The 19,366-nt window shown below is 46.7% G+C and overlaps 2 protein-coding genes across 5 annotated transcripts in view; one reads left to right on the top strand and one right to left on the bottom strand.

The window, feature by feature from the left end:
- Positions 1-401: 401 nt before the first annotated feature.
- TM2D2 (TM2 domain containing 2) lies at positions 402-4,046 on the bottom strand. Its single transcript, XM_073324969.2, has 4 exons — positions 3,781-4,046; positions 3,219-3,306; positions 1,726-1,841; positions 402-1,337 (listed from the first exon to the last, which is right to left on the bottom strand). The coding sequence occupies exons 1-4, from the start codon at positions 3,999-4,001 to the stop codon at positions 1,124-1,126; spliced, it is 639 nt and encodes a 212-aa protein (XP_073181070.1). The 5' UTR covers positions 4,002-4,046; the 3' UTR covers positions 402-1,123.
- Positions 4,047-8,459: 4,413 nt separating this feature from the next.
- Positions 8,460-19,366, top strand: part of LOC140903715 (disintegrin and metalloproteinase domain-containing protein 9) — a 47,881-nt gene continuing 36,974 nt past the window's right edge. For 2 of the 4 annotated variants that reach the window (XM_073325457.2, XM_073325458.2), the window contains exon 1: positions 8,460-8,679. In XM_073325457.2, the coding sequence (XP_073181558.2) occupies positions 8,577-8,679 (103 nt within the window). In that variant the 5' untranslated portion in view covers positions 8,460-8,576. Of the gene's footprint in view, positions 8,680-18,050; positions 18,577-19,366 lie in introns of those variants that run through there. The other 2 variants (XM_073325455.2, XM_073325456.2) reach the window with 2 other exon arrangements.

The following is a 19,366-nucleotide window of genomic DNA, read 5'->3' as shown; positions in this document are numbered from 1 at the left end:
AGCTGTCTTCGGAACACACACTTGCCTAGAAAACCTGCTTCAGCTTCCCCGAGAAATCACTGCCAAAAGTTCCTGTTACCACTGCAGTTGGTGAATGTGACCCTAGCCAAAATTTACAAATCAGTGCTTGTATTTGTGCAGTAGATTTCTATAACTTACTTTACAGTTGTTCTACCTTTCCTTCACCTTGTTTAGCACAAGTCAAAAGCACAGCAAATTCATTCACATATACCAATGACCTCACTTCCTCCCTTGAATTCCAGTAGCTTTAATAGTTAATTTCAGTCCAACTACCCACACACAGTCTCCTTAGCTATTTTTACCCTACAGCTAATGAAACAAACTATGGCGAGTGGAGCTTTGCAGAGAAGGTTGAACAGACTGACACCCACTACAGCAACTAAGATAGTGCAGCAGCACCTGTTTTTCCACATACTTTTTATTTTAAGACATTTGCTTGACTTTCTGTGCTTGTAGATGCTGCGCCTTTTACGAAGGCGAGAAGGTTCAGGGCTCTAAAGTATTCTTGTACAATGCAGTGTATAAGACCTAGGAACCAATGTTCAAAAAGTTACAAAGTTGTGCTGCTCAAAGCTTCTCCCATTTATGCACATCACTGCGTTAAGTAAATGATCACTTCCACAGCACACTGATGTTTGTCATTTAAGGAAAATTTCATCATGTGTACTTCTATAATTCAATGAACCTCTGAAATCTACTGTAATGGGAATAGCTACACTTTATAGTGGAGAGGCTAAAAAGAGCACTTTGGCACATGCTATCTTGAAACATTAGCATGAAAGTGAACATCCAAAGGAAAGGTACAATACTTAACTGCAGTGTCAAATCTGTTATTCTGGAGAAAAAATTGCCCCATGAATAGGAAGAATATACAGTGAGTAGTTTTCTTTGTAAATGAAATTTGGGGGATGTACAAAGAAGTTAGGCATAGCATTGTTCTGCAACTGCATTCACTTTGCAAATCCAGAATGTATTTATACAAAATAAAAAAATGCAGAAAAACAGGCTGTTCTGACTCTGCAGAACAATTGTAACCAGTCGTATAGGGACAGATGCCACATGAACTTCTCCCGCTGTCAATTCTCAAATAGTATTTTTTTGTTCAGTAAGTCGTGCACCAGTTGCTGCCATCACTAGGCATCAACCCTCCAGTAATAAGGAGAATAAGGTCAACAAACCACCAGATACCAAGTCCTCCAAGAGTTAGTAGTTTTCCCACTGCTGTCCCTGTATGGCCCAGGCAGAATCGATCCACTCCAAAACAACCCAGGAAGAAGGAGTAGAGTAAAGTGGTTATAAAGTAATGGCCAGTATACCTACAAGAAATGAAGAATGAATAAATTAAAACTTCAAATACAGTTTCATTTGAGGAAAGGAGAAGACACCCTTTCATAAACTTGAGCCTTTGCTGTGTCAACTGCCTCAATTTTTACAGTATAGCTCCCTCTAATGGACTTTGGGGAATTTACATATTATAACTCTTATGAAACTATGGGCCAATGAACAATGCAGTCTAATAAAACACAAAGGAGTTCCCACGGTATCTTGAGGCAGGCAGAAAATCCATTAAGCAAAGGAAGGATAAAAATACATACAAAGTTACAACAACCCAGCCAATAGTTGAAGCAGCAAGTTACAATGATGTCTTAGCTACCAACCCTATCTTCCAAAATGTAATACATTTCTGAAGGAAATAAACCTTACTTTATACATGGTTTATTCCCTCGTAGGAAAGTCCGAGGATCTGCACACTCAATACCATCTAGTGCTTTGCACTGCACTGGAGTGTGGTCTACATCGCTATAGGCTTGGCCACCAAACTGTCAGAGGGGAAACAAATCACACACACAATTGAGAAATTATTTACCTGAGGGAGGGAGAAAAAGGACAGTTAAAAGGATATTTTCTTATCACAAAGTAAAAGGGGAGAGGGCCCTCAGTACTAAGTGTCTAATACTTATTGTTGGTTCAGTAAATGCCTGCAGTCTTGTTCAGTCACTACATTATTTTTGTCCTCCCTGGTGTTTATAACTCCGAGTTTAGTATGATCTGCAAGTTTCATTAACATACACTCTATGCTTCTCCCCACACACTCATATCGCTGTGAATTCTCTGTCAGTGGACAAAGATTTAAAAAAAGGGGGGGGGGTGAGAAAGCCTGGATTTGTGCTGGACATGGCCCACCTTGATTACCATGCACATTGTAAAGAGAGTGGTCACTTTGGATGAGCGATTACCAGCAGGAGAGTGAGTTTGTGTGTGTGTGTTTTTTGGAGGGGGGTGAGAGAACCTGGATTTGTGCAGGAAATGGCCCACCTTGATTATCATGCACATTGTGTAGAGAGTTGTCACTTTGGATGGGCTATTACCAGCAGGAGAGTGAGTTTGTGTGTGGGGGCATGGAGGGTGAGAAAACCTGGATTTGTGCTGGAAATGGCCCAACTTGATGATCACTTTAGATAAGCTATTACCAGCAGGACAGTGGGGTGGGAGGAGGTATTGTTTCATGCTCTCTGTGTGTATATAAAGTCTGCTGCAGTTTCCACGGTATGCATCCGATGAAGTGAGCTGTAGCTCACGAAAGCTCATGCTCAAATAAATTGCTTAGTCTCTAAGGTGCCACAAGTACTCCTTTTTTAAAGATTTAACTGTGCCCTAGTGGCTAGCAGTCCACAATATATCACCTTGTACATCAGCTAACTGAAAAACCTCAAGTGCTTCAATGCTGTTGCTTTCCCCATAGGAAGCACAGCAGATTACCGTGGAGGGATGAGAAAGAAAAGAGTAGTTTTCACCCTCACAAAACTGCTTTTGGGATAGAAAAGTGGACCCTGCACCTTTACGTCTTCCCTAAGAGTTCCATGATCAGGAGGAGCAAGTGCCTTGGAAACCTTTTCCTTTCACGTCCTGAATATTGCTTCTGCCAGGAGAGGGAACTTCCACAATCCATAAACTTCTGTGGGTGAGGGAGAAGCACATCCGCAAATCTACTGGCTGCAGAGCTGCAGCAGAAAGCTCTTGGGGGAGGTATTCTATTCCCTTATGCTGGCATAGCACTTTTGGTGTGCAATTATTACAAACCACCCGCTGCTTCTAAGGAGAAGTTCCATTCAGGCTAAAGGTCCATGGATATCCAAGACCACCCCAGTGTGTGAATATTCTCTGAGAAGTTACAAAATCATCTTTTTTCACCCCACCTTAACACATCCGTAACCCAATTCTCGCTGTGCAGTAATATTTCCAACATGGTCTACTGGATCCTCACATTCAATGAACTCCTCTGGCCTGTAAATGATCAAAACCCATCATGTTCACACAGTTAAAAGTGGGGGGAGAGGGAGAATAAGGTAATTTATAAGAGAAAACATCACGTTGAGGTCCTCTATCTTCCCCTTCACCTAGCCCTGTCACCCGTTCTTGTAGGTGCCCCATTTCCTGTTATCACCCCATCTATCCCAGTCGGTCACTTGTCATCCCTTTCTGAATGCCCCCTTCTGCTGACCACTATGCAGGAGTCTCTTTGCCCAGTATAACCCTGTTCTCAGCACCAGACCAGCTCCTCGCATTGCCCTTTCCGCTGTGCCCCAGCTCCCTGCCTTAGCACCACATCATTCCCCAGCCCTCTCCTTACCCCACATTGTTCTTCCTCTGCCCCCCAACCTCCTCCTTCTCCTCCGCCCCCAGCCCCCCCACTCCTCCCGCCCCCCACTTTGCCCCCCCATCACTCCCCCAGCAGCCCCTGCCCCCGCCCCCGCTCACAGGTAGGTGCAGAGCACAAGCGGCGCCTGCGGGTCCCCGTAGTCACAGGCCGGGGCCGGGCTGCCCGCGGGCTGCTCGGGCTCGGCCTCCCCGGGGTCCCCGGTCGCGTTGTGCTGGTGGCTCCGGGACACGCCCTGCAGCAGCAGCAGGTTCCCCAGCAGCAGCGCTGCTTGCCCGCACAGCAGCACGTAACTCACCGGCCACCCGACCCCCGGCACCATCGTGCCCGCCCTGCCCGCCTCCCCGGCGCCCCCACCCGGCCTGCGCTGCTAGGAAACACCGCCAGAAACCACGCCAGCTAGGCCACACCGGCGAGAGCGCAACCTACCTCCTCCCGGCCAATGGGAGTCCTGAATGTTTCCGAGGAGGCGGGATCTCGAGACGAATAGCCCACTCCACCAATAGATCCGCACATTACCGGCCAATCAGCGACAGGCATGAAGCAAGCTGGGTTGGCTGGCGGAGAGGGGCGGTACTACTGCACACGGTAACAAGATTGGTTCCTCCCCCGGCCCTGGCGACCAATGGGTGAGGAGGGGGCGGGGAAAGGCCGCAAGCTCTGGGTGAATGGAGTGGTTGTTGCCTGAGGATGTGTCTACAACCTTGATCTATGCAGGAAATAGCCCGACTTGATTATGTAAAGAGTTGTCACTTTGGATGGGCTAGCACCAGCAGGAGAGTGAATTTGTGTGGGGGGGTGGAGGGTGAGAAAACCTGGATTTGTGCTGGAAATGGCCCAACCTGATGATCACTTTAGATAAGCTATTACCAGCAGGACAGTGGGGTGGGAGGAGGTATTGTTTCATGATTTCTGTGTGTATATAAAGTCTGCTGCAGTTTCCACGGTAAACATCTGATGAAGTGAGCTGTAGCTCACGAAAGCTCATGCTCAAATAAATTGGTTAGTCTCTAAGGTGCCACAAGTACTCCTTTTCTTTTTACACTGTACAGTGATCCAGGTTTCAGCCCCAAGCTCCTTCCATCCACACACAAAGCAAAGCAGCTTGACTTGGGTCAGTAGCATTCACCCAGGACCCTGATCCTAGGGCCCAGCTGGGGTGTTCAGAGCCCAAGTCCTGCTGTGACTTGGGGCTTTCAGCGGGTCCTTGGTATCTCTTCTAGGCTGGTACCCAAGATATTCAAGTACAGAGTCATAGATGTTAAGGCCAGAAGACTATTGTGATCAGCTAGTGCACTGGTTTCAGAGTAACAGCCGTGTTAGTCTGTATTCGCAAAAAGAAAAGGAGGACTTGTGGCACCTTAGAGACTCACCAATTTATTTGAGCATGAGCTTTCGTGAGCTACAGCTCACTTCATCGGATGTGAACTAGTGCACGGTTTCTCAAATGCGGACACCAGGGGTTTCCCTCATCCCGTCCCCTTCGCCCCTGTTGTTCCTGCATGTGCGGCCTCTCTGGAGACACAGGTGGGACACACAACGCTTAAGGAGCAAGGTGAGGCGGTGAGGAAGGGGATGAGAAGGCGAGTGGCGAGGTGAGCAGCAGGCGGAGGGGTCTGGCGGGGGACTGAAGAGGTGAGTGGCAAGCCAGCAGCAGGGTGAGGAGATGGGCAGGTGGGCTGGCTGTGAGTGGGGGAGTGAGGAGGCGAGCAGCGGGGAGGCTGAGGGGGTGAGGAGGCAAGCAGCGAGCCAGCAGCAGGGTGATGAGGTGGGCAGGGTGGGTCTGGCTGCAAGCAGGGGAGAGACAAGGCGGGCAGGGGGGTGTCTGTGGCAGGGGAGTGGGGTGGAGTGAGGAGGGACACAGGAGGCGGGCGGGGGGTGAGGAGGTGAGCAGTGGGGGCATGGGCAGCAGGTGGAGCCCCCCTTTGGGGAGGCTACCCCCACTCCACCCCTTCTGCCCATGCTCCCCTCCCAGCAGCTGGACCCCCAAGACCCCCTGCGCCTGGAGCCACAAGCCCCCGGCCCAGAGAATCCCCGAGCACCCCACCCCTGTGGTTGGAGGAGCCCCGGGCTGGCTGTAGCCCCATGGACCCCCACCCCCCACCTGCCTGGAGGAGCCCCAGGCTGGCCAAAACCCAGAGTGCTTCCCCTGCGCCCCCCCGCTTGTTCAGAGGAGCTCTGGGCCAGCCGAAGCCCTGAGCCCCCCCCCGCCACCTGCCCAGAGGAGCCCTGGGCCAGCCACAGCTGTCTGTCCCCTGCCCAGACCTAAGCCACCCAGATGTGTTTTTCATTATTATATGGACTTCTATTATGTCAAAGCATTTTTAAATTTACTTCAGAATTGTTATACAGACCACTTCTTTTACCATAAATCAAAAGAAACAATAATAGTAAAGACAAGAACGTGCAAAGCACCTGATTTGTGTTTCTATTCTGTTAGGTCCAGTAAAGAATAGAGAGAACTGTGTGTGATTTTTGTTATTGTCTGCCACCACCACCACCCCGCAAAAAAACCCCTTACATTAATAAATTACAATGATTTGGATGTATATATGTGTGCATATTATTTTATTAACTTTAGGTAAAATAAATAATTGTAGGAAAAAGTGTCAGTGTGGCCACCCGCAAGAGTTGGTGGCCGCACTCTGAGGCCACCAAAAAATTTGTTGCAAGAACCCCTGACAAGTCTGACTCCCTACATAACATTAACTATAGGACTTCCCTGAATTAATTCTTGCTTCAAGTCCAGTAGTTGTGGTTGAACTCAAGAATATTTTTTATACAAACAACCAATAGTGATGGAAAGATTTCCAGTGAAGGCAAATCCTTCACTGCAACTGTTGGTAAATAAATACTACCACCACCTTACAGCACCCCTGCTACCATGGTGAGATTGTGACTCCAGAAGAAGCATGCTTCCCATTGAACCATCTGTTCATCAGAAAATAAAATAGCTTTAATGCTTAGCTATAATCATGGGAACTTACTTACTTTTCTTACTATTTGTACAGCTTTCTTACAAGAGGTGTCAAAGTAGAGAGGACCCTAATTTCCTCCCTGCCCTACCTCTCCCTACTTCAATCCCTCAGCTGAACCTAGCTGATGGATCGCCACTTTTTGAGGATGATGAGAGGTCATACTGGTTTTAAAACATACTTGCGCCTAAGTTTCCCTAGGCTGCCTCATGGAGAACTGTTTATCTAATAAAAGCCAGGATCCCTCTGATTAAGGAATGTGCAGAGGCAAGCCTTAGCCCCCCCCTCCTGTGTTATTTTATCAATTAAATTACACATTAATGACTGCAGCATCAGGGCCAATGTTCGTGACTATATGCTGCTGTCTGATCTTCTGTCATAGGTGTTCTTCATGCCTTGATGGTGTTTCCCAGCAACAGCTTCTGCGAGGGATTTAATTGATTTCTGGCCTTCCAAGAAAACCAAAGACCTAACATTTCATTTAAAAAAATATTTTTAAGAACATACAGGAGAGTACCCCACTTTACCCAGTAATGGGGATTTGAAATACAAATGTCTTTTTTCCTTAGGTTTTCTTTAAAGTATTTATAAAATCACAATTGCGGCATGTGAAGGATCCAGTTATCTGATAATGCTTTCATCCTTGTGCCCTCACTGGACCCTCAGGTCTCCTGGGCCATCACTTAGGTTTTAAGGCTGGAGTCTCTTGCTCTACGACCATTAACCAGGATGTTACCCACTATAGTAAAGCAGACTGGGGGCATTGTTTTCTCTCAAAGGTGTCAGATAATATCCCCCGAATAAATCAATTATAGTAGCCACTTTGGGAGAAAACGTAACCAAGAAATGTTTAACATTAAGCCGTTAGTCAGGGTCTTACATAAGGTCCAGGAAAGCTAGCAAACATACTAGGTTATAGTGCAAGGTACAGCTCCTGTTTATGGCATGGTAAAACCTGCCTGCGTAGAGGAGTCACTGTGCCGTGTGGTTTCGTTTCATATTATCACCGGCTATGGTTTCCTGTGGGGTGGGGGGGAATGATATGTCCAACATGCACACTGCACTTTTCTTAACATACATATTTCCTTCGTAACGTCACTTCCCTGAGACATTTCCAGCTTCTGACTCCCACCCTTTCGAGGGCATCAGACAACCTGTATTTAAATCCCAGAACCCAGAAATTAAACATGTCCTAGTTTCATATTTACGAATTTCCCGCAAAGTCTTCATCTTCAATGCTTTTCTCATATCCCTTGATTTTTGTTTTGTTATAATACCAAAGTCTGAGCCATAGGAAGACTCATTCATCCGTTCTTCTACCTGTGTCGAGCAAACCACTTGTTGTAGGCATTGTTTTGCAGAGGTGAGCAAGGAGCCTCGATTTAATTTTGGATAACAGTTCCTGACACTTCGAGAGCTACTGTAGTTTTCTTTGATTTTCTCTTATCCGGAGTTCACCGGTCTGAATTTCAACAGATACACAGGTAAACGTGCAACACCTTATGTGTGAATTTGTTTCCGAAATTCCCAAGTGTAATCCACCCTGCCCCCAGGATGTGCCCTCCCCCAGCTCCTGGTGCCTCCCCCAGCCCTGGATCCCTGCCCCTGGGGTGTCCCCACCCCAGCTCCTTGTGCCTGGCCCCCGCCGGTCGCTGCCCCGGCAGGGGGGCGGGAACCATGTGCGCAGTGGGGGAGCCCCTGAACCAAGCGGCGACCCCTGTGTGAGGGGAGCCACTTCAAGCGGGGGGGGGCAGCAGCCCCCCCGGTTCCCGCCCCCAGCGGCCCGCCCCCGGCCCTGGGGTGTCCCCGCCCCAGCTCCACCCCTGGCGGGCGGCGGGCGGAGGAGGCCGCGGCGCGCAGGCTCCAGAGGACGCAGAGCGGCCGCTGCCCCAGGCCCGCAGCCGCCCGAGCTGGAGCCGGGGATGGGGACGGGCATGGCCTGGGCCTGGGCCCGGGCCGCGGGGAGCGGCCTCGTCCTCGTCCTCCTGCTCCTCGCGGGGCCGGGCCTGCCGGCGGAGCGGCCAGGTGAGTGCGGCTCCCGGGAAGGGCCCGCGGCGGGGCTGGCGGGGGCCCCTGGCCGCGCCTCCCCGCCCACAGGGGTCCCGACCCCGGGGGGGTCGCAGCATCGAGTCCCCAGCCTGGGTAAGGGGCAGCGGCCCCCCCACGCCGCCGGGCTCCCAGCCCAGGGAGGTCCTGAACCCAGCACAGACCCCAAGCTTCAGGGGAGGGACCCCACGGAGCTCATGGGCTCCCAAACCGCGGGCCAGGGGCAGCGCCGTGTGGCAGCCGCCTGCCCCTGCCTCCTCTTCCCAGGGCTTAGGGCATCTCGCCGAGGTCCTGACTCCTGTGGCAGCAGGGCCCGAGCCCAGAGAGCGCTCGCAATAAATGTGGGGACCCCAGGAGCTGGGACAGGGGGGAGGCCTTTGGGATATACCTAACCAAAAGATCTAGCTGTGATTCGTGATTCCCAGTTTGCCTTCTGGTTTTCTGCTTTGAAAGTGGCCCTTGTTTTTGAACCGAATTTGAACGAGTTGTCAAAATCTCATTTAGGGAAGGCAGGTACTCAGTTAAGTTTTCAAACCAGGGAAACTGGTGTCCTTAAAGGCAGATATGGAAAAGATCCTTCACATCTACATTTTTTCCCATGTAAACCTGGAGTGTTGGAAGCTCTGTCTTGGGGTTCTCAAACTTCTTTGCACCGCGACAACAAAAATTACTTAATGTGACTCCAGGAGTGGGCACTGAAGCCTGATCCTGCCTGCGCCGCCCTGGACAGGTGTGTGTGTGTGTGTGTGTGTGAGTCAAAGCCAAAGCTCCCCGGGTGTGTGTGGGGAGCAAAGCCGAAGCCCAAGGGCTTCAGCCCCAGGCGGGGGGCTTGTAACCTGAGCCCCGTGACACAGGGGTGAAGCCCTGGTCCCCAGCAAGTCTAATGCCAGCCCTGGTGACCCCATTAAAACAGAGTTGCAACCACTGTTCCCTCTAAGCAGTGCGCGTGTGTGTGTGCACACAAATCCTAAACCCTGCGCACACGGCGAAACACTGCACACAAAAATTTGCACAGAAGCACAACAATTTGCACAGAAGAAATTTTTTGCACACACGGCCTGTCAAAAATTAGAGGGAACGTTGGTCGCAACCTACAGTTTGGGAACTGCTGATCTACCTCATTATCTTCTGGATTATAGAGTTTTCTGACTTTTGAGAGTATGCTGGGTTTTACCTCTTCTTCTGTATGAAAGAGAATCTTTATCACCCTCTCAAAAGGTAATGTTTCTAGTATTTTAGTCCCTGTTAGTAATTAAATAGGTGGCAGTTTTTTGCCCTTTTAGCATTGTGCTGAAGAAGAGAGGTTTTTATTGCGTTCTGATTGATATTTTAATAGTATGACATGGATGTCACCTTTTTAGTTTGTGTATGGTTTTTTTTGTATTTGCAAAAGACATAATGTCATATGTGGTCTAATAAAATTGAACTGAATTGTTACAGTCACATCACCCAACCTGGAGGTGCTTTCGGCATGCAGACTTCAGGCAAAGGGGAAACCTCAGTGACAGGAGTTCCCCTCTTCAGGGAAACCCTAGTATCCAGACCTCTAAATCCTCAGCTAGGGGAGCACTCTGTATCAGAATCCCACAGTTGGCACTCCCCAATCTCTGGCTAGGGGAGCATTTTGTAAAGCAAGCTCCCCTCCACACCCCGAGCTTCATGTAGATGCCTAAAACTTTGGTCAAGGGGGAGCTTTCTGTGATAGAAGCACCCCTACCATGGGGACTCCTGGGGCACAGCTGCCAACGGTTGTGAGCTCAATCCTTGAGGGGCCCAATTATGGATCTGGAGCAAATATTGGGGATTGGTGCTCCTTTGAGCAGGGGGATGGACTAGATGACCTCTTGAGGTCCCTTCCAACCCTGATATTCTATGATTATTTTGAAAACACCCCAATAAATAGATAGAAGTTGGAGCGTCACTTGGAAACTGATAAGTCACTGAGGAAGCCATTATCACAAAAAGATGTACATTAATTAGTAAATGCCATCAGTTATGTATGTTGGGCATTATTTTCCCTACCTATACCCCTAGAAAGATCAAGTATTAGTCTAATATAGTAATAAAATGTTCTAACATTGCGTGGGAGAGGAGCTATGCCTTGTGCTTACTAGAGTTTCTGACTTTCAGGGTTTAGTTTTTTCCCTGATATTTAGAGTCTTATACCAATTCTGACTTTCTAACTACATATTTTATCAATTTAAAAAGTTATTTTCAAAGCACATCTCAACATTTATGCTCTGAATTTTCCTGGCAGTTGCAATCTTCAGTTCTGAGAATTCTCTTGTTTAATCCTTGAAAATTGCTGAGCTGCCTTAGAGAGCTTCCTCCATCTCAGCAACACATATGGGGACAGAACTCAGCAGAAGAGTCAGGGCATAGGAAGTTGTTTTCCCCTGTAGTGGAATAAAAGGAGGAAGAATAAACTTAAAAATAGCTAAGATTGGTTCTTTCAGTGCTTATTTAAAAAAAAAAAAAAACTTTGAAAATTTACTTTATGGTAGCTTGACATTGGAAAAACGTTAACTGCCAGCTTTACCTGAGCTGTATGGGACTTTGAGTTATGTGGTTAACTCAGCAGGAGAGTGAGTTTGTGTGTGTGTGTGTGGGGGGGGGGGGGGGGGCGGTGAGAAAACCTGGATTTGTGCTGGAAATGGCCCAACTTGATTATCATACACATTGTAAGGAGAGTGATCGCTTTAGATAAGCTATTACCAGCGGGAGAGTGGGGTGGGAGGATGTATTTTTTCATGCTTTGTGTGTATATAAAAAGATCTTCTACAATTTCCATAGTATGCATCCGATGAAGTGAGCTGTAGTTCATGAAAGCTTATGCTCAAATAAATTGGTTAGTCTCTAAGGTGCCACAAGTACTCCTTTTCTTTTTGCGAATACAGACTAACACGGCTGTTACTCTGAAACCTGTGGTTAACATTAAATATCTTGGAATATATCCTCTCTTGTGGTTCAACTTGTATGAAGTCTAGTTTGTTTTGGTAACCAAAAATGGCCACCATACTTAATTTGTCTGAGATACTAGTATGATGGGCTTGGGGGAGATGAGAGTCTAAGTTAGGTAGCTTGGAGACTGACTGTCTAAGGTCAGAGACAGTGGAGCAGGTACTTGGTATGTTATGAAAACCAGGATGAAAATTTAAAAAAAAAATTGGATTTAGAGGTGGCTTGGTAGCCAGGGAAGGTGGCAAAGAGTCCCACTTCCTGTACAAGAGAGTAGTCATCTGGTGCCTTCTGGACATTAGCGTAGGAATTAAGAAAGGCCAGAAGCAGGCATGGTACACCATCTAGACTATTACCATTTAAGGCATGGATCAGGATTTCAGCAGGAGTGAGGTAAAGATGGATTCTAGCATTATTTCTGAAGGAGGAAGACATGAGTAGACCAGGGAAAATACTGCAAGAAATAAGAAAGTTTCGGGTCAGGGAAGACTCCCTAGATTTCTGGTCTAGGATAAAAAAAATTAAAGTTTGAGGGCGGGACAGTGAGGAATCTCTTTCTGGCACGGGGAGAGCCTGACTTGTTTCTATGGTGCTTTGAAGATAGAGCAGCACAGCGTAAGTGTTAGGCACAGTCTAGCCTATGAAGTATGAGCTTTAAGGATCAGAATGGCTGCAGGAAATGGTGACTTTAAATGAAACGGGCGGATCTTTGGTGGTAGACTTGTTCCGCACAAACCACCGTCCTGCATGCTACGTGCATTTCTGTAGACTGATCGCACATTTGCTGAAGACCAAGAGACACGTAGGCTCCTCAACAACACTGGTTAAACTCTCAGCATTCTGGGTCTGCATCCTAGATTGTGTACAGCTCTCCCACACAGCTTGGCATTTGCATTAAGGAGGATGTGGTTTGTATTAATCTCTAAATAATACATAAGTGAGCCCAAGCAATATCTTCAAAACAAAGCTGAAACATCTTAATTTCCCCAAAGCCATGAAAGATGAAAACTTGCTTCTGCCGTGAAGTACACTCTTTGTATTCTAATCCCATAGAAGGCCTCGAATGCAGTAAAATTCTAAGGTCTCTCCCCTTCCCCGCCCCCACAGTGCTTTAATGTTGTTGACCGAAAAGATTGTTGTGCATGAGCATAAAATGAATTGTGCAGTTCACCTTTCCTGTTACTCACTGTAATTAATTATATTTCTAAGTATTTAATGCACCCAGATACTACAGTAATAGGTATCTTTTTATAAATGTTTTAATAATCATGAGTAGGTTAGAACTCATTATTATTGCTAATTGTGATGTTTTCTGAGTTGCTAGGTTTAATTTATTGTGCATCTGAGTCATTCAAGTTTATGGTAAATGAGCTAATTCCTGGGTTGGAGGTACTCCCACAGCAAGTCCAATGCACACCTGAACAACGCTGTTTGTTTTTTCCATGTGCTTCCATGTGACATTTTTTTCTCCCAGAAGGCTCAGTATTGTGAATTGGAAATTCAGTAGGATACTTTGAAGTAGGGAAACCCAGTTGCTGCAGTATTAATGGAAGTCTTCTGTGTAGTAAAGTTCATAATAACCATGCGAAGGAGCAAGCAAAATCAGCTGGAGTCAAAGTCTAGTCTCTTCTCTCCCTTTAAGAGGTGGTGATATACCCACCCAGAGTTAAATACATAAATCCACGCAGCAAGAGCCAAAAGTTCCCAGGAAAAGGGGAGCCCTGTGCATGAGTCACGCAGTACAGTTATTGCTGGTCCTTCCGCTGCATTGCTGGATCCAGGGATGCTGCCAGGAGTAGGGTCTTCTCTCAGTGACAGAATCTCTGCATCCATTGATCTCTTTGTTTAGAGAGGTGGGGTGAGTTTTTTACGTGCCTTTATTGCTCTGATTTGGCTAGCAGCAGCCTGAACTAATGGATCACACAGTTGGTGTGACCTATGCTAGGAAAACGATCTGGTTTTAACTGCTAGTTTGTTGCCCATCATAACAAAGCTTGAGCTGACTTTTTGTTCACACCAGGGTCTTTAACACCACTTGAAGGGAACGGGGGAGGAGTTGGGAGTCACTGGCAATGTATCACAATCAGGGCATATCTTCTAATGTAGACACAGACTATATGATGCTGTGTTGTAGTTCTGATTGCAATTAAACCATGGAAAGATCTGTAAATGTGTTTAGGTTGTAAAGGCTGGGGTGGGAGAAGTCATATGATACTAGTTATCATCTACAGATCCTCTTGCTGGAGCAGAAAGGGCCCTAACTACTTAAAATGCTGCCTTAAAACTGTACAGGGCTTCTGTGATTGTGTGCTATATTTTAATGGTTCTCAGACTTTCACACACGGTGGACCACTTGCAAAGTTCCTCTTGTGACTCACCTTCCCCTCCCACACCTTCCACTTGGCAATTGGAGCCGGGTTAATTGAAAAAGTCATTAGGATAATATTAATGAGACAAAATAATTGCAATGGGTGCAGCTGCTTGTGAATGTGGTCACAACTGAAATTACACTTAAGAAAGAATGACCAAAACAGGTGGTTAGATATGAGGAGGAGTGTGGTACAAATGACTAGACCGGGGTGGGGAAATGTTTTGGTCCGAGGGCCACATCTGGGTGGGGAAATTGTATGAAGGGCCATGAATGTAGGTCTGGGGCATGGGGTTGGGGTGCGGGAGGGAGTGCAGGCTGTCGGAGGGGGTGTGGTGTGCAGGAAGGGGCTCAGGGCAGGGGGTTGGGGTGCAGCAGGGGGCTCAGGGCAGGGGGTTGGGGTGCAGAAGGGGGTGCAGAGTGTGGGAGGGGATTGGGGTGCAGGGGGGCTAGGGGTCTCAGGGAAGGGGGTTGGGTTGCAGGGGGGGTGTGGGCTCCAGCCTGACGCCGCTTACCTTGAGCGGCTCCGGGGTGGCAGTGGAGCAGAGCGGGGTCCCTGCCTGCCCTTGCCCCGCGCTGCTCTTGGAAACAGCCAGCACCACGTCCTTGCGTCCCCTGGGGAGCGGGGGATAGAGGGCTCCGTGCACAGCCCTCGGGCACTGCCCCCCACAGCTCCCATTGGCCAGGAATGGGGAACCGCCGCCAATGGGAGCTTCGGGGATGGTACCCACAGGTGATGGCAGCGTGCGGCAGAGCTGCCTGCCCCGCCCCACCCCCAGGAGCCACTGCCAGACATGCTGGCCACTTCCGGGAGCGGCGCGGGGCCAGGGCAGGAAGGGCTGGCAATCCTGGGAGCAAGATTGGAAGCCCTGATGGGCTGGATTTGGCCTGCGGGCCATAGTTTGCCCTCCCCTGGACTAGAGAGAATAGCCTGATCCAATGGCAGGAAGCAACATCATTAGAAGAATACAGAGGCAGTGCTGCAGATGACTGCAAAATGTGCTGCAGACAATCAAATTATGATGCTTTATAAAAAAATAAGAAAATTATCCGTAAAATCACTTACATTGGAGAGAGTATAAACGTAGTTCTACCCTTTCACAGTCCTCTTATATATGAAACAGTTGCTTTCTTAATTTATTTTCCTGACTGAATTTTAAATCCCTGGAATCTAGTGCCCAGTCTAGGACTGTTAAATGTGGATGAAATGTTGTATGGGGAATTCAGATAGTAGCTAGTCAGACTCTTTATAAGTATTTGAGTAAATGCGATGGCTGTATGTGCTAGAATCAACTCTTTTGTTCAGGGGTTGCCTCGGGATTAAATGCTTCACTTTTTCAGCAAGTCCAGAGTTGGTTTTTGTTTCCTGAGGAGATTCCTGCCATATAAACTCTGGTTATCTTGTACATAGTGGTGGATATGTGTATTTTTTTGTCTCTTATTGGATTGAGCCTTTAAAACCAAATGGGGAATACTGAGTAAACTGGGTTTGGGGTGCGGGGTGGTGGGAGGAAATGCATATTGAAGGAGGAGCGTAGAAGCAGTCTAATGCAAATTTATGTAAAGTTCATGTCAAGCTGTCCTCCAAAAAGTAGGATCCTTTGATTTAATTAAACATCAATATTTTATCTTTTTAACTTTTTTTAAATTTAGAAAGTTTTTAACGAGTTTACATATCTTTGCTGTGTAAATATCAGAAACAAAACAATAGTTACAACTGTTCTTTTGTTTAAAGAGACATACAGGAATACAGTAATCATATCTTTCTATGTAACAGGGTGTTACCATATTAGAGAAAAAAGACCAGGAGTACTTGTGGCACCTTAGAGACTAACAAATTTATTTGAGCATAAGCTTTCGTGGGCTATATTAGAGAGTATCATCATAACACCTATAATATGTCTTTTCTAAGAGATTTTCAATTTATTTATTTTTGGACAATTGTTTGAAAACAATTTTTTGCTTTTTTAATTTTACATTTTGATAGTAAGCATTCTGCTAGACAGGAATGAGAGAACGTAACTTCTTATGACAGACTGTACAGAAAATACACGCCTTTCAAAGTAGAAAGGGGAGAGAAGGTTAGTGCAGTGTATGTAAGGTACGTTTCCAAATTGGGGAGTGACGTGGGGAGGAAGGAGAACAGAAGGTGAGGGGAGAGAAGTGCCTGTTGGGATATATAGTAGAAAATTATATCATCCTTTTCTTATCGCTGCCTCCTCGTCTTCCAGATCCATTGAGATGCAGCTTCCCACGAGAGTCGGATGTCCACCTACGTCCTTCAGTTACTCTAGCTCTGCTCGTTGTTTCAATCCCTCATCTTTCAGTTCTGTGTGCCTTCAGCATAGCATGCAGCTTTGTGAAATCTGCCATGTTTAATGGAATCTTAATGTTTTATCCTGAAGGAGTCCGAAAATGTTCCACAAAGTATATGGGGTTCCCTTCACCCACCACTCAAATGCAGCCACCTCTTCGTGTGGGATATGGAAGCTGTTTAACAGTGGACAGTAATTATTTACAAAAATCTGGGACAGGATGTGAAGAAGAATCCCTCTGCAATTGCAAATGGAAGTGCTAGAAATGGCAAGTGGGGAGTTGTCACTTGTGAGAGCGTAGATTGTGGTGGCTTATCCCAGGGAAGGAAGTGGCCCTTCCCTCTGTTATCTTCTGCCTGAGGATGTGACTGTCGGATGTTCTTTACCCTCTCTAGACTTTATGAACAAGGGCTATTGTGAGCTGGGGTTGTAGTCTTCTGGCATATCCTCCAATCAATAAATCAGAGTAACTAAAGAGTGTTTTACTGCAATACATGCATTACACCTTCCTTTTCCCCAAGAAGTGGTGTAGCTCTGTGAGTGGCTACACTTCGCTAGCGTGATTTGATACTCTCTGAGTGGATAGCAGGGTGTGGGAGACCGGAACTGAAAATACTCTAGTTGCTTTTCGTTAGATATTGTTGGTGGAAAAGTGCCTGGGGCTCCAGTCTTTATTTGTCACTGCAGCAGTGTCAATACAGAACCTGTCTGGTCCTTAAAACTAATTCTGGGCATAAGCCCAGTTATTGGTGAGTAAAATGATTAGCTTTTCAGGGCTATGAAGAGTCTTCCAGATGCTGTTTGCCACCTAAGATAGGCAAAGCAGGTCTTCTTTTGTGTGGACTTGTTTTTCAGTACCTCTGTAGATCACTGTAAGTTTTAGTTTTGTAACTGTGCCCAAAGATGTGCGAGATGCCTTGCGGAAACAAAACCAGAGAGCTTAAAGCCAATACATCTAGACATGAGCAAGCCTATAAATATAGGAAAAGAGGAGGGGATGAGGAAGTGTAGCTGTATTTCCATAAGGGCTACTGTATCAGGATCATGTGGTGGCTCAGTTTAGATGTGTGCACATTTGAAGACTTTATAAACCAATAAATATACTGCTGATTTATTGGGTCCCCTCTCATGAGCACTGGAGAAAAACTGAATCTTAAGGAGAGATGTGAAAGGGTGGCTCAGTGGATTGGAGCTGGGCGGGTGTCTCTGGCTTAGGGAGAGCAGTAAAAGAATGCATGGACGAGTCTGTGGGGAAAAGTAGATGAATGGGGGTATCTAGATTGGCATTGCTGACAGCAGAGAGGGTGAATGGTGCTGTAGACAAATACATAGCCAGGGCTGGAGTTATGTAGGGTCTTACTGATGGCAAATTTAACCAGCACTTTGTTCACAAGATCACAGTACAGTGGAGAGTTAGCTTCCAGAATACAGTATTGTAGAATAAGATGGGATTCTGGTAATGTTTAAAACCTCTGAATTGAGACTTGAGACCTGGTTCTGTTCCTCGCTCTGCCACTGACCTGCTGGGTGACCTTGAGCAAGTCACTTCAATTCTCTGTGCCTCAGTTTCCCCATCTGTAGAATGGGGATAATGATACTGACCTCTTTTGAAAGGGCTTTGAGATCTGCTGATGAGAGGTGCTATATATGAGCTAGATTTTATTATTAATGGCAGTATCACAAATGTGATTTGGATTGGCCTGTCAGTCTAGTGGCAGTTTGAGGTGTTGCATTGTGGGGACTGGAGTCCTGGTTCTGAGATTAGTCCCTCATATTCAGATCTCTTCTCTCATGAGGGGCCGAGCCAACTGCAGATAGTCCACTGAGAGATGTATTCAGCTATTCTCTGCCTGAAGCCAAACTCCGTCAACACACTGAGAGGAGTACAAGATGGGCTGGGCCATGGAAGCCAAAGTTTAATTTAGCACTTAACTAGTTGCCATTGTACAGAGAGGCAAGAACCCATCTATCTGAGAGCACTTTAAAAAGGCCAAAGACATGCAGAGTATCATTTTGTGTGGGGAAAACAGACTTGGATAAACTCTCTGGTTTAAAACTGGGGGTGGTTTATGTTCGTGTCTTTCTTCTCAGTGAAGTATCCATTATTAAACATATGGTACAGTTCCTTTCTAGGTTTGCAAGGCAGAGCTAAGTATCTCATAGTAAGGGTGCCCTCCTTTTTGTCAACCCTTTCAACAACGATACACTAGAGAGAAGCACAAAGCTGCACCATGGGTAAGTTGATTTCCCCCCTGTCTTGTGTCGGAAATGTCTGAACTGTGGTGCATAAGTTAATATAGACAGAGCTCCCTGAAGGAGAGATCCATGTCCTTCTCTGTCTGTATAGTGCGGAGTGCTCTGAGCAGTCAGAGAACAGCAGGACTGGTGCAGGAATCTACTAGTAAGAAAAACTCTCACAAACTTTTTTCTTCACTGACAAAAAGCCTTCTTGGTTTTAATGAGAACTGACATGCCTTAGGATTTTATAATGAGATAACCAAGTGGAGACAAGGCACCTGTAGCTTTTACTGTAAAGTACTTAGGGAGGCTGAACCCTATATCCTTTGTCTGTGATGGATTTCACCTAGTTTACTTCATGGTAAAACTACAGAGCCTTGTCTCCAGTATGCTTTGACAGCAGGATTGCTGCTGCCATGATAAAACCACAACTTGTTTGTCAGTGAAGACATAGCTCAAGTGTGAAGGGCCTCATAATTCTACAGGGACACTTGTGCTGAATCAAGAGCAGTCTCAGGGGAACCCAACTTAGATCTAGAGAGTAGCCATGGTGACACAAGGCAGTGTTGTCAATGCAAAATGTTACTAGTCTGTGTATAACACACATGGACCCTGACCCCCCAAACTGACTGTTATTTGTTCAGAGCCAAATACTTGAACTGGAAAGGTACTCCAGAGTTAAAAATTTGCTGTCCTCTTAAAGGACCGTACCTGCTGAGCTCCATCAGCTGGACCACAGGACAGCAGTGCTTGGAATAAAAGGTTTTTTTGGGACGTGTGTGCAGTA

Source organism: Lepidochelys kempii, chromosome 26 (assembly GCF_965140285.1).
Source record: "Lepidochelys kempii isolate rLepKem1 chromosome 26, rLepKem1.hap1, whole genome shotgun sequence".
Taxonomy (NCBI): Eukaryota; Metazoa; Chordata; order Testudines; family Cheloniidae; genus Lepidochelys; species Lepidochelys kempii.
The sequence above is the reverse complement of the archived record's forward strand: the minus strand, read 5'-3'. Positions and strand labels throughout refer to the sequence as shown.

Coding starts and splice junctions, on each gene's coding strand:
- TM2D2 (XM_073324969.2), bottom strand. CDS start 4,001: ATGGTGCCGGGGGTCGGGTGGCCGGTGAGTTACGTGCTGCTGTGCGGG. Junction 3,307..3,780: donor CTTGTGCTCTGCACCTACCT/GTGAGCGGGGGC, acceptor GATCATTTACAG/GCCAGAGGAGTTCATTGAAT. Junction 1,338..1,725: donor GGGAATAAACCATGTATAAA/GTAAGGTTTATT, acceptor CATTTCTTGTAG/GTATACTGGCCATTACTTTA.